This window comes from Canis aureus, chromosome 29, assembly GCF_053574225.1.
Source record: "Canis aureus isolate CA01 chromosome 29, VMU_Caureus_v.1.0, whole genome shotgun sequence".
NCBI lineage: Eukaryota > Metazoa > Chordata > Mammalia > Carnivora > Canidae > Canis > Canis aureus.
Window position 1 is genome coordinate 15,877,038 of NC_135639.1, and position 15,136 is coordinate 15,892,173.

At 40.7% G+C, this 15,136-nt stretch overlaps 1 protein-coding gene across 11 annotated transcripts in view; it reads left to right on the forward strand.

Moving 5' to 3' along the window:
* The window catches only part of ABLIM1 (actin binding LIM protein 1), a 283,821-nt gene that overhangs the window by 152,224 nt on the left and 116,461 nt on the right, over positions 1 to 15,136 (forward strand). For all 11 annotated transcript variants that reach the window (XM_077877526.1, XM_077877525.1, XM_077877532.1 and 8 more), the window contains one exon: positions 14,804 to 14,987. In XM_077877526.1, coding sequence (XP_077733652.1) covers positions 14,804 to 14,987 — 184 coding nt within the window. The remainder of the gene's footprint in view (positions 1 to 14,803; positions 14,988 to 15,136) is intronic.

Genomic DNA, 15,136 nt, shown 5'->3' on the forward strand with positions numbered 1-15,136 from the left:
TAATTGAAAGTACAAAGTGTTAGTCTCGGGTCTGGGTAGTCACAATGTTTAACACACTAAGAAATTAGAAGATGTGTATGTTTATCCCCCATGGGTAGAAGCTTCCTTGCTATTTTTCTCTTCTAGTTTAAATCTAAGGACTGAATGTAAGTTATTTATGTTGGAACGTTGTCCCTCAGACTTTCTTTCATGCTACAAATGTGTTCCTGAAAAGTCAAATGTTTATATAAATTGAATCATATTTTGGGAGCACTTGCTATTTGTGGGAACTATTTTTATTTTTATTTATTTATTTATTTTATTTTTAAAAAAGATTTTATGTATTTATTAGAATAGGAGAGAGAGAGAAAGAGAGAGCATGAAAGCACACAAGCAGTGGGGCGGCAGAGGGAGAAGCAGACTCCCCATTGAGCAGGGAGCCCAATGCAGGTTGTCCATCCCAGGACCCTGAGATAATGACCTGAGCTGAAGGCAGATAGTTAACTGTCTCAACCACTCAGGCACCCCGGAACTATTTTTAATTTAACAAAACTTTACTAAAATAAATGTTTCCTATTCCTGTAAATGTGTATTTTCTCACACTCAATCTGTCAACATCTGTTGTCTTATGTTCACAATTTCTTTTCTTTAATACCCAATGAAAGTGGCTTAAGCTCCTCAAGTCCTTATACCCTGGCAAGTTCATTCCTTTTACTCAAGATTCCAAAGTGACATTGTTCAAATAGAAATATGATGCAAAAAAAAAAAAAAAAAAAAAAAAAAAAGAAATATGATGCAAACCACGTATGTATCTAAAATTTTGAATAACCATATTAAAAAGGTATAAAGGAGTGGGTGCAATTAGTTTCATAATGTCTTTTATCTCTATATACCCCAAATATTATTTCAACATGTTATTAATGTAAAAACTATTGGGATATTTGACATTATTTTTTTCATACTAGCTTAATAGGACATCTCAGGTTGGAAGAGTCACATTTCATGTGCTCCAAAGCCCTTCGTAGGGGCACCTAGGTGGTTCAGTCAGTTAAGCATCTGACTCTTGATTTGACTTAGGTCATGATCTTAGGTTCATGAGAATGAGCCCTAAGTTGGGCTCTGTGCTCAGAAGGGAGTCTGCTTCTTTCCCTCTCTCTTCCTCTTTCCCCACCCCTTGCGTGCTCGCTCTCTCTAAAATAAATAAATAAATATTTTTAAAAAGAAGCTCTTTGTAGTTAGTGGCTACAGTATGGGGCAACACAGTTCTTGAGAGTTCTTGAGGTTGTTGTTTTTCTTTAAGACTTTATTTATCAGAGAAAGAACATGCATGGGGGGGACAGAGGGAAAGGGAGAAGCACACTCCCCACTGAGCAGGGAGCCCAATACCAGGCTTGATACCAGGACCCTGAAATCCTGATCTGAGCTGAAGGCTGATACTTAACTGACTGAGCTACCCACACACCCCAAGGGTCCTTGAGGTTTGCATTCTTGTGGTCCCCTCTTGCTCCAAATTCTTTCTAGTACCAAATTCTTTGCTTCCCTTCCCTTCCCTTCATGAATGCTGCTCCTTGTGCATTGCTTCACTCCACATTGGCTACCATGTCTCTTTATTTTTCAAATATCACTAACACAAGGCAGCTAATTCAGCAGACTTTACTGAAGGTTTGGGATAATGGAGGGAAGGTATAGTCCAGAACAGGCAACAGCTGTCCTAATATTCTCAGGCCATGTCCAGAATAAGAAGTTTCTCATTGACCAGGGCTCTTTCTTTCTTTCTTTTAATTAATAGGCTTTAATTTTTTCAGACAGTTTTAGCTTTACAGAAAAAGAACAGAAAGTACAGACCAGGGCTATTTATCATACGTATTCAGAACCTCTACCTGCCACTATCTTGGTAGGTCTTCCTCTCTCTACAAGGACCCTCCCCCACCACCCCTAGGGACCCCAATTTCCTTCTCCGTCATTGTGCTGATGCTAAATTTTCTTAGTCTCTACTTTCTAGAAATCCATTAGGATGGTTTCCCAGAAGAAACAAAAGTCTTCTCCTTGAGGAATGCTATCTTCCTCTTAACCCACATGGCCCAGACTATAGCTAAGTCTGAAAACAACAGTTTTGTTTTCTTCCTGTTACATATAAAGCAGAGGTGTCATGTCCAGATAGTGAGCTAATATTCTGGAAGAGAGGATTTTGGGTGGAGAGCAGCTGCTAAAACAAGCCTGGGCTTTTGGGCAAGAGCTAGCCAAGTGCAGAAGAAGAACAATTATAGTCAGGTTCTGACTATGATTTTGGGGCCAAACAGTTTCTCTCTTAAATTCTCTCTGCTCCCTCCCACACTAGTCTCCTTCACCCACATACCTTGTTGCCAAAGCCTCACAATTCTTGAATGGGACCAGAGGTCGATTTCTGTAATTAGAACATCCTAACCTGCAAATACCTATAGGAATAAAAAACAGATGAAATCTTTTCCTTGGAATGAGTTTTGAAAGGAGAGGAGGGAAAAAGCAAACATCTTACATGAGAGTCCAACATGTATGAAGGTAGGAAAGGGTCGCTTCAGAGGAACCTAGAATGCAGAGCACAAATTTAAACCAGTGATGACTCCATGAGTTCACAGGGTTAGCTGTAACACGATGAGGAGTGGTGAGCAGGAATTTTATTGGTGAACCCATTTCCCTAAATGTCTGACATCTTGGGATCTTATGGTGTAGGACTTATTTATCCAATTAGTAAATGTTAATTGGACACATACTCCTTGCAGGATATTATACTAAGTTCTTAGACTAGGAAGAGATAGCACACTGTGTTTGTCCTCAAATAACCCATAGGATATTTGGAGAGACAGATAAGCAAAATTCATAATATTGAGTAATAAGTGCTGTGATAGAGAAAAATATAGGATGCAGACTGGAAGCAGGGAGACTCAGAGGAGATATGAGTCGTCTAGATGGAAATAATGTAAAGTAGCAGCAGGTGTGATAGAGAATGGGGGCAGATTTAAGAGACATTTAAGGTTAAGGTTGATGGGATTTGGTGACCGTATGTGAGGAATGAAGACGATCTAGGTTTCCAGTTGGACTGACTGTGTGGACAGATGGTTGCCACCCACTAAGGAAGTACAAGAGCATTGGATAGGGTAATTCCAGGCAGAGAGTTCAGCTTGGGATACATTGAGGCTGAGGATACATGGTGCATTTAGAGTCCAGTAGCTTTAGCACTCAAGAGATAGCTACTGGTCTGGGTGGGGAGAAGGGTGATTTATTATTATTATTTTTTATTATGTAAACTCTACCCCACCATGGGACTCAAACTCATGACCCTGGGATCAAGAGTCATGTGTTCTACTGATTGAGCCAGCCAGGCACCCTGGGAAGAAGGATTTGAAAGTGTGTTGGCATCTAGATAGTGGCTGAGTCTAGATGATTGTGTGTGACATTGCCCTAGGAAAGGGCAAAAGGCAGGAAACGAGTAATAAAGAATGCCAACACCTGAAGGAGGTAGAACCCAATTTCTATTTGTAACCTTGGGAAATGTACCCAACTGCTAATGAGATGAAGAAAGAGGGAAAGCATTTCAATTAACGATGGGTTCTATAATTAAAAGAAAGGGAAATCCCCAAAGCTCCTATTATTCTTTGTAATAACCCAATGGGAGTGAAATATGGCTGCAGGGTTCTGGACGGAGCTGTACTTTGTCTTTAGCACTTAGTAGCTTTGTCTCTCATCTTTTCCAATTTGCAGCACTCATCACAAGTAAGACTCTTTTCCTTAAAGCTCTGTTTGTTCTGATATTGATCCAGGGATGTGATTGTTTTTTAATTATCACCTTGTCTTCATCATAGTTGTGATAATGGTCAAAGAGAGTAAGAAACCATTTAACTATTAAATATACAGTTAATTAAATATTAATATATAGTTAAATATATAAATATTAATATATATTAAAATTTAATTGTAATTATTTATATGGTTCATATTGATACATTATTTGTTATAATTTTTATTTATCTTAATTTTTTTTTCAAAATAATGCCCTAGATTCATTTTTCTGCTAGAATGTTCTAGAGCATTTAGAAAAGACCAGGTACCAAAAAAACATAAATAAGATAGATAGACCAGACCAGAGACCAGAGAGAGAGAGAGGATCAAGAAGGTCTATTGGGCAAATAACTTTGTTTTCAGAGAGTCTTTCTTGGACGATCCTGTATAAGATTTTAACTACTCTCTATCACATTTCTCCCTGCTTTCTCTCTTTTTCCTTAACACTTACCATTATGTAACATTTTATTCGTTTATCTTACTAGAGAGTAAGCTTATTGAGGACAGGGACTTTTGTCTGTTTTGTTGACAACCGTATACCTGGTGCCTAGAACAATGTCCAGTATAGTAGGTGCTCAATAAGGTGAATGAATGACTGAATGCATGAACGATGAACAATAACCATGTATTTCTTCAGAACGTGAATATTTACTAATGTTTCCAGTGGCATAGCTAGTCAACAAGATATATCAAGTGCTTAAGGTAATATATGTCCTCCTCCTATGGTTACTAGACAGTAATATCATCTTCCAAAAGGAGTGTAAAGAAAGCTTTCCTTCATTGATGATAGAGCTGTGCATCTGCCTAGCAGGTAGAACAGCTAAGAGATAGTGTAGTAGGTCCTGTCCGGGAGCTGTTGGTAAGAATCTTGCTGCTGCTTAGATTTTATACTGGTTTAGGCTCTTGAGCTTTCTCCTCTGGGCTTGGATGGGCAGGCAGGATATGGGTTATTTTGGGGCTCAAGTAGGAAATTGATGAAACCAGTAAAATGGAAATGGTTTCTTATATCTCTAAGAGCTGAGCTTGGGCTCAGATGTAGGTATTATTTTGAATACACTAGACAGAAAACAAATCTACCCTGTACTCCAGAGGGAGACACTATCTCTATCTTCCAAGACTGTTGGCTCTACAAACCTCCTTGAAAAGAAAATTCAGAACAAGTGGTTACTTGTGCGTCTGCTCATAAGAGACCCATGGATAAATATCTCCCAGTAAGAGAGAATTGTTAATTCTGTATTTTGGAGAATTTATGAGCTCTTAAAGCAAGCATTGAACCAGTCATATTGCTGGTTCTTTTCATCTCCTGACCCCGAACCCTTGGAGTGTCCCCTGCTCAGACCTCACCTTTGTGTCCACTTCATTGAATATTCCAGCCTGCAGACCTGTTGTGTATACGTCACCCAGTCTGTGTTTTTTTGCTAGAGTAGCCTGAATGGACTAAGACAGCACATTAATCAGATGTTCAAATAATCATACAAATATGATTTACCAACTGTGATTAGTGCAATAAAGAGAAAATAAGCTGCATGAACAAAGATGTGAGCTTGCAGCAGGAGGATCTTGGTGTGCTTATGGTGGGGGGAGGGGCATGTGGTTAGGAAAGCCCCCCCGCCCCCCCCTCTAAAAAGAGAAGTTTAAGCTAAGAGATGAAAGCAAAAATACAACCAACACTATTCTTCCTAGTAGTAAAAGTCAACAGATTCCGTTGTTCCAAAGAATAGATTTGTATTCCTTTTTCCTAAGAGTCACTTGATTTTTACATAAATCAGTCTGGGAATATCGATGCTTGACGGCCTTCAAATCTTTACCGTGTGAAATGTTTATAGAGCATCTATCCTCTGTCATTCACTGTGCCAGTCTGTGGAGGATTGAAAGGTATATAGGACATGGTACCTACCTCTGAAGAACCTGCGATTTGGTGAAACCATCGCTGGCAGCAGACAGGTGTAGGCAAGTGGTCCAGAGCCCAGGTGTGCTGAGTTAAAGGCTGAGAATCCACCTAGAGCTCAGTGGTCTGGGGATGTTGCTGGGGGGAAGCAGCAGATGAGAAAGCATGGGTGCTCCAGAAAACTTCATAGCCTTCCCAGGAATGGAAAGGGGTGCACGCTAGTTGTGGTCCGGTGTAGGGGCTGCTCTACCCTCAAGGCAGCAGATGGCGAAGACAAGGATGGGGCTGGAGTTGACACTGGTCTTCATTCAGGCAAACAACTTCCTACGAAAGTGAATGGAGCCATTATGTTCCCATTGTCATTTGAAAGATGGCATTTTAAACATTAATTATAGTAGCTATTCCTTTTCAAAAATGGAATTAGTGTTATGTTATTTTTAGTCCCATAGTTTTAAAAAGACTTCTGAACATTGGGTGTCGGTGGAAAATTTTAAAAATCAGATCATGTAAAGTCTTCCCTCAAGATAGCATTGGCAGAAATCATTATACTGAATTATGTTTTAATAAAGACTGTTGCTACTTAGTGATGTGAGTCTCAGTGGACATAGAGAATGTGGACAGTGTCACCTTTTGAAGGCTTTGAAGAACCCTTTGTCCTCTATAATGTTTAAACATCAAGAGAGCCCATGAATATCAAACTTATTTTTAAGGAGTTTTTGTAAAACCATTAGAAAATTCAGGCTATAACTCTTACTGATGTCAATGAATTGTAGTACATTTTTCAAGAATTACCCTTTAAAGGCTAAGTTTTGTAAAGGGGCTTGTGGTAAACATCCCATTTCTGATAGCACCTTCCATATTTGCCATCTTAGGGTCTGGAGGATATTTACCAGGTCAGGATCATTCCATGTAGAATATGTGCATTTATAAAATGCAAGGATCTTTATGGAGTAAGATGGATGGAAATTGTAAGGTGGGAAGTTGGATATACAGATTAAAGATTTTCTGTATTTAGGTTTTTTTGAATGCATTTTTTTATTAGTTTCAGAGGTAGAATTTAGTGACTCATCAGTTGTGTGTAACACCCAGTGCTTGTTACATCAGGTGCCCTCCTTAATGCCTATCACACAGTTATCCCCTCTAGCAGCCCTGTTTGTTTCCTAGAGTTCAACGTCTTTTATGGTTTGCCTCCTTTTCAATTTTTTATCTTATTTTTCCTTCCCTTCTCCTATACTCATCTGTTTTCTTAAATTCCACATATGAATGAAATCATAAGGTATCTGTTTTTCTGTGACTGACTTAATTTCACTTAGTATAATACACTCTAGTTTCATCCACATCATTGCAATGGCAAGATTTCATTCTTTTTGACAGCTGATTCCTGTGTGTGTGTGTGTGTGTGTGTGTGTATGTGTGTACACACACCACATCTTCTTTATCCCTTCATCTGTCGATGGACTTCTAGGTTCTCTCCATATCCTGCCTACTGTGGACATTGCTGCTAACTGTGTTCAGTTTTTTAAAAGTAAGATTGTATGAGGGCCTGAGGGGCTCAGTCAGTTAAGCTTCTGCCTTTGGCTCAGGTCATGTTTTCAGGGTCCTGGGATCAAGCTCCACGTTGGGCTGTCTGCTCAACGAGGAGTCTGCTTCTCCCTCTCTCTCTGCCCTACTCTACTTGTGCTCTCTTGTCTGTACTCTCTATCTCTCTCAAATAAATAAAATCTTTTTTAAAAAAATAAAATTGTATTACCTAATTTATATGCTGTAAGAATGAACTCTTTATGTTTGTATTGTATTTCCAAAGTAAAACTTTAGAAAGTGGTAAAATTATGAATTTGGTTTTCTTTTCATTGCAATGTAATCCCTGTGATTTGACCTAGAAAAAAGGTCAAAAAAGTAATATTATCACACTGTCCATATCTAAAAGAATAAGTGCACTTGCTATCCTGGATAGAAAGGCCATTTATTCTATCACAAATATTTCCTAACCATAGGTAGGTAACCATAGGTACAGTACAGCCTCCTTTGGCTGTACTATAGGTATAATCACCTCTATGGTTATAGCTGTGAGTTTATCTAACCTACATCTCTTGGTACATATATAAAACAAACTTTTCCCCATTTTGTCCTTGGCTGGAGAAGAGCTGATTATTGATTTCCTTAAAATAACTCACTGTGCACTTAAAGACCATTATTACCTTGACCTCTTTTTCTTGGTCTAATCTCAATTTCATTGACTTTTTTTTCCTTAAGTGTTCTTTTAAAGCCCTTCAATCATTCCTGTTGCTACCCTGTGAACCCATTCTAGTTCCTTCTCATGCACCTGAGATAATGGAGTTCTTAACCACAGTCTTATTCTCTGTACTTGAGTCCTTCTTGGTACTGCTCAACACAAAGTAGAGCATAGTTTGACCCCGTACATAGCATTCTGTGCATGGGAATGGTCTCTTGAGTTAATTTCAATTGCTAATAAAATTCAGAGTCTTAAAAGAGGTGAGAAGTTGAGGAGAGGGGGAAATTACTACCTTGGCACCACTATCTTGATGTCCATTAGGTGATTTCAGAAGTAGGGAGGGTTCCTGGCTCAAAGTCATGCTGAAATGTTCTTTCCTTATGCTTGCCAAAGGGACTTGGCTCTACCCGCACTGTCTAGATACCAGCAATATGATCTAGAAGGAAAGGGACAAGAATTTACCATCTCTCTAAATATTGTGGAAGACATGCAATAGCATGAAAGGTGGTCTTTGCCTTCAATAAGCTTAGAGTTGAGATAAGGAGAAAATCACAATGGTGGTATAAGATACAGGACAACATATACTAAATGGGAATCAAATGTCAGCAATTGTTCTTTTTTTCTTAAAAGATTTTATTTATTTACTCATGAGAGACAGAGGCAGAGAGGCAGAGACATAGTAGGAGAGAGAGATGAGCTCCTCATGGGGAACCTGATGTGGGACTCAACCCCAGGACCCCGGGATCACGACCTGAGCCAAATGCCAGATGCTCAACCACTGAGCCACCCAGGTGCCCCATCAGTAATTGTTCTGAGCCCCGAGGAAGCAGAGCTGGAAGGACTGAGGAGGCTGTAGCCTCACCAGGAGATCAGGCCTGAGTAGAACGAGGCAAGCAGGGTGAAGTTGGAGAGAGGTGAGTGGAAATGTACATAGGGGCGTGGGAGGCTCAGTTGGAAGTAAAGTGCTGGTGTTCAGGGAAACTGAGATGAATGTTTGATAGACATTGAGCAAGAAATATTATTCTGAGTAATACCTTTGTTATTTGAGCTTGTTATAGTTAATATTATTTGCACATGGAATTCCACAAGTCTTAAAAAAACCAACTTACTATGTGCTCAAACCTCTTTAATAAAAGAGGTTCCAAAGTGATCCTTTACCATCTAAAGCCCTTGACCTTTTATTCTAAATTCAAACTCTGAATTGAAATACAAGCCCTCCAGTGCCTTCCATTGGAGATCCATTCTGCCATCTGGATGGACCTTTAACTATCTTCTTTCTCAGAAATGATCATGCATTTTGACGGGCATGCAGAAGGGAATGTGAAAAACTATTTAAATATGTTTTTTTGAAGCTTAGTATTTGCTTCCAGGATGATGCATTAGCAAATAGTTATTTCTGGTGAGAAGCTGCCCCCTCACATTATTGTTTGAGTCTCTGTTCTGCTATTTTGAGCCCTGGGCTACAACATAGAGTACTTTTGAGCTTCCGTATATGATACTTTCAAACACATTGCTCTGGGTTTCAGAGCAAAGGCAGATTAAATGAAACCCCACACTGTAATGGAATTTTTGTGGCTTGGGAAGACCCTATGTTAAAGTCTACCTTTATATTTTCCATCAAGAAAGGATTTGAGGAAATGAATAACATCTTGGATGAAATAAGATTCTTTTAAAATATAGTTGGAGTAGAGGATGGAGATAGAGAATGGGAAGTATTTGGTATTCACACTACTAATCCATCATGAAGTCTTGGGAGTTCCATTCCCTGCATCCATCCCACTCCCAGCTCCAGCGCATGACGCCCTAGGAGGAGGCAGGGGAGTTGCGGTTTTGAGTTGGATGAGGGTGAAGTAGCACCTCTGGAGTACATGGTCCTCATCACACCAATGAACAGGTGTAACCCAGGTCCCAGCCATTCAGGGCCTTCAGTCACTATGCAAGTTCAGAAGGGCTCTTCATAGTCTGTGATGGGCTGACCAGCTGGCCGAGTGCCAGACCAAAAACCTCATGCCGACCCTAAAAAACAGAAGGCAAGACACCCTCTGCCCTGCCCTGCTGAGGCTCCTAGCCCCCATTTAAAATTCCTGTGTTACTCAAAACCAAATTGAAAACAGTGATCACATTTGCTTAGCATCCCTCCCTCTCTTGCTGGCATGAATTGATTAAAACACCAACGCGAGCAGTAGCCCAGCAGAGATGTTCAGTCTGATAGAAAAGAAAACATGGTTTGCATTTTACCCCCAAGCCCTCCTTTGGGCAGAGTTTTAAGTATTATCTATTCTCCTATGTTCTTGGCAGTGTGAACTGACAGGAGATGGAAGGTCACAGAAATGAATTTGTTGTAACATAAAATGTTATCCGCTGTTTTCAGAAATTTGGAGAAATAGCTGCTACCACATCCCTGTTCACGCTGCTAAAATACTGTTCTGTTTTCACCATTACTTGACAACTCCGTACTTTGTTCCCCTCTTATTCCGTGGTATTTTTACAACCCAGGCAGTTCCTGTTAATTTTTTTTTTTTTTAAGATTTAGGATTTTAAACCATGCCTATTACTAATTTCACAGCCTTTATGTAAAATTGCTTAGACATATATGTTCTTATTTCCCCAATTAATGATATTCAGTGGTTTGCAAACAATGAATTCAAGAGCATACCATCAACAAGGCATATGGCTGACTGTGGCCAACCCTTAGTGATGGCAAACCAGGCAACATTCAGCGGTGCCTTGAATGGGGCATGTTTTAAATAATTGGTCATTGAGAAGAAAGCAATTAATCTCTTTCACTGGAAGCTCTCTCTTTCTTTAATGAAAGGAGTCTGTGCTTTTTCCTAGGCATATGCTAACTATCAGCTGGAGCAAAGACAAATGGAGCACCCAAAGTTAAAAATCTAAATATATCCTACTGAAGTTTGACCTTACCAATGGAGGAGATTTTGTGATCATTTGGGTATGAAAGTTTTGCTTTGTGCCACCAGTTAGAAGTATTTGCTAAGCTGGTAGCATGAAACAGACCAAAGGTTTCTTAAATCTTTAGATATTTTTAGTTAAAGAGAATAACCACTTTGTCAAAGTGTAATTTTCAAAAGTTAAATATATGACACACAAATACAGAATGAACATGTATCAAAGATTGATTTAATACATTAATAAGGGAGCCAGCAGGATGGCAGAGCTGGCTTAGAGGAGAACCAAAGGAATGGGTTATAAAAGGCATTCAAGAAAGAATGTCAGGATAAGATGTCAGGGTTAATGTAAACTGATTAACAGTCCAATAGGACAACAAAACGTGACAAATCATCTGCATCTCTACTGAACAAAAATCTATAAGTCACCATTAACTTTAAAGGCTGGGCCTTTAATCAATAGTAAAGAGCTTGTCAAACACAGAGCCAGTGCCCTGGGTAATGAAATAATCCTATATGTATTTTACCACAAGTTGAAAGAATTAAATAAGCTGACACATAGGTATGTGAAGAAAAGTTAACAATTCTTCATCCTCCTGAGATGACCACCTTAGTAACCCTATGTATGTGTTAACTTTTCCTCCTTCATAAAAACATACATAGACTTTCTTTTAAAAAGGAGATTATTAAAATTCTTTACTCTGACAATTGTTCTTTTCACTTAAGGATATATCAAGGACAGGCCTCTGGGTTCTAGATATTGATCTAATCCATTCTCTCGAATACCAGCTCCATAGACTGGATATGCCATAATTTATTCAATTATTGCTCTACTGATGGAAATTCAGTTGTTTCCAGTTGTGTTTTGTTTGCCAGTATAAACACTGTTACTATAAAAATGTTATAATACAGGACAGTGATGTTGAAGGTCAGGAGCTCAGTAGTGACGAAGACAAAGGAGGGAATTGTTGAAAGGAACACTTTGTTGGGAAAATGGATTAGATTTAGGGGCTAGTTGAAAATTTTGGTGCAAGAGTGGAGAAGGATTAGTGCTGGCATGTTACTGAAAAAGGGAGTAGAAGAAGAACAACAAGGTTATAGAGAGATGCCTTAGAAGCAAGAGGATAGGGTTTGTTTTTAAAATGCCAAGCTTGGGGCACCTGGGTAGCTCAGTCAGTAGACGACCAACTCTTGGTTTTGGCTCAGGTCATGATCTCAGCAGTCATGGAATCGAGCCCCTGGTCAGGCTCTGGGCTAAGCATGGAGCCTACTTGAGATTCTCTGTCCTTCTCTCTCTCTGCCCTCCCTGCTCATGTGTGCATTCTCTCTATTTCTCTAAAAAGTAAAATAAAATAAAATGCCAGGCTAAAGATAGGCATGCTATCTGTGCCCACTGGGCAACAAAACATAAGGATCTAAGGCTTGGAGAACATGTCACAGACAGAGACATTGATCACAGTTGAAGCTATGGGAGTCAGTGAGATCTGTCCCCAGGGCAGCCTTATTCTAGAGGAAGAAGGTGGTGTTCATGGCAGTTACCTGTGTTTAAGGGTCTGGCTAAGCAGACTGTGAAGCGGTCATCAGAGAAGGAGGAGGAACAGCAAGTGAAGAACTTTAATGAGCCCTGCCTCTGAGGCTTTCTTCAAATGCTGGTTTCCTGGCATATAAACCACCAAAAACAATGGTACAATTTGATAAGCCAATTTGGGCCAGTGCTTTGAATTTAAAGATTAGGCCAAATCAAATCTCAAAGGGACAGAGTTCAGTTGTAGTTAGACTACTCTCAACAGAAGTCACAAGGTCATTCGGTTTATATAAACTAGGACTTGAAGAGTATATATCAGTTTCACAATTGCATGTGAAGCAGAGCGGCTGCGCAGACCCACGGAAGGAAGCAGCAGACACAGGGAATCTCTAAAATATTTACAGTCAGCTCTGAAGCTGTCGCAACAATCCGTATTAACATGAAGATGACCCTGTTGCCACCAGAATTTTTCTTAAGGGATCTGTGAATTTTTAAACTTACCCAAGGTGATTGGAGGGGGAAATAAAGACAAGGACCGGAAGTCCAAATGCATTATTTTGTCACTTCTCATGGCTTTAAGAAATACCCGTGTTTGGAAAAGAAAGAGTCATCAAAACTGCTGATGTCACTGGGGAGTGACATCCCGGGAAGCCTGCCAGTTTTGACTCTGGATCCAATTTAATTCCAGCACTGTGTTCCTCGTCACACCCTAGATACCATGGTTGAAGGTGGAATCAAAAGAAATAAAGATGAGGACTCTCACCATAAAGTGCTTTATGGTGTCGTCTTGTGGGGAAGTAAGATATGTACATAGAAAAAAATATTGAAGAAGCATCTCGGAGGTGTTCTGCGACACCCCCCCCTCCGCCCCCCACCCGGGATTGTGTTTTCTGCTGTTGAAGGAATTTGCCATCAGAGTGCAGTCAATTCATACCTGAGTCCCCACCCCACCCCCCACCCCAACCTGTAGGACCCGTTTGTTAAGGAAGAAACAGGTGTGTGCACAGCGAGGGTACTGGCAGGTTGGAGGAGGCAGCAGGTGGTGAACGAGCTGTTTTCCAGGTAATGTGATCAGAGTCGTATTTATAGGGTGGTCATTTTCAGGCGTGATGGACTCAGGCCATCATCTTGGGTTACTTGATTATAAATTGCAAAGAAGGAGGTCACAGCCGTGGAGTGTTGATGTAAACAAAGGCTGATGAATCCACAGTGGAAGGCTTGTTTGTAGGTTCGGTGTCACCTTGAATATCTCTAATAGCTGGCGACAGGGAAGGCTGCCAACAGAGGGTGGGAGAGTTGTCAGAGTATTCGGTCAGTACCTTACTGTGCTCAGCACTAATCATCCAAAGGCATTGATGAGTCAACGGGAACTAATTAGAGGAACACTGGAGGTGTTCCAGTAGGATTCTTAGGAAAGCAAGTTAGTGATTGAGCTCACCTTCCCCCTGCCTACTGGGTGCCTAGTCCAGCTGCTTGCAGGACGAATTGGGAAGAATCCAGGATTCTTTGCCTAGGGCCCTCAGTTGTATAGGATCACCCAAGCTTGGCCATCGAGAGGTGCCTATCTATGGCTGCTGCTTCCCAGTCCTTTGGCGGTGGAAACACTTTATTCCCAGGGTATGCCTTAGGCTTTATTTTTGGATAAGTTGCTGTGTCCTCCTCTGATCTTGTCTGAACATGTAGGCCACGCCCAAGCCCCTGGCACCCCGGGACCTTTGCACTACCTCCATAATCCACAGCTGCATAGTTTCAAAAGAGGCACCAACATCCAGACGCAGCAAGGCATTCCCTTTTGCGTGTACTCAAGTCCCAACCAACAGTTTTATCTTAGACACCTTCCCTTTTCTTTCTTCTTTTGTCTGTTCATTTTTCTCTCTCCCTATAATATATAAATAATTGGTTTATCCTATCTACTGCCCACAGAGAAAATTAAACATCTGAATTTTTCAGAGCTATGGGAAAGTATTTCCAGAGTGTGGAAAAAATGGACATTGGACATTCCAGCTACTGCTTTCGGTATAGTGGGGAATTTATTACTCAGCTCAGTAGCAGTCTTGGCCCAAGCCAAGCAGTTGTGTGGGCAAGCTGTGGATACCTTTCCTAAATCGCACTGCCAGGGACACCTTTGTTCATATTTGAGACAGCATGAACCAAGGGCATCTTTCCATCAAAGACTGATTATCTCTGAATCTTAGGCATACCACAAGAGTCATTGAGCCCCAGCCAATGCATTTTACTTGTATGAGGTATTGCATCGCTCCCAAAAGGAGGGGAACGAAAGGGGAGGGAGGCAAGAGAGAACTCAGAGCCCAACAATAAATAGCTCTTTGTACCAGTCCCCTCCCCTAACCCCAAGCCACTGAGATCATGGAGTAAGTTCCCAGCATGCAGTGGAAGACAGCTGCTGCCCTGCAGCCTAGCAGATGTTGACCAAACGTGGACTTGTCTTCCCACAGTGTGCGGCTGTGACCTGGCACAAGGGGGCTTCTTCATAAAGAACGGGGAGTATCTCTGCACCCTGGACTACCAGAGGATGTACGGGACACGCTGCCATGGCTGTGGGGAGTTCGTGGAAGGAGAGGTGGTGACTGCCCTGGGCAAGACCTATCATCCCAACTGCTTTGCCTGTACCATCTGCAAGTAAGTGGTGCTTTCTCCCCAACAGAGAAGCACTGGCTTCTGCTCTTAAAGCCTGGGATATACACCTTTTGTCTTGAGCCGTACTGTCTTGAAATATTCTTTTTCTGAGCCACCCTTCAGAAAAAGTTTTTTTTTTTTTTAATCTTCCT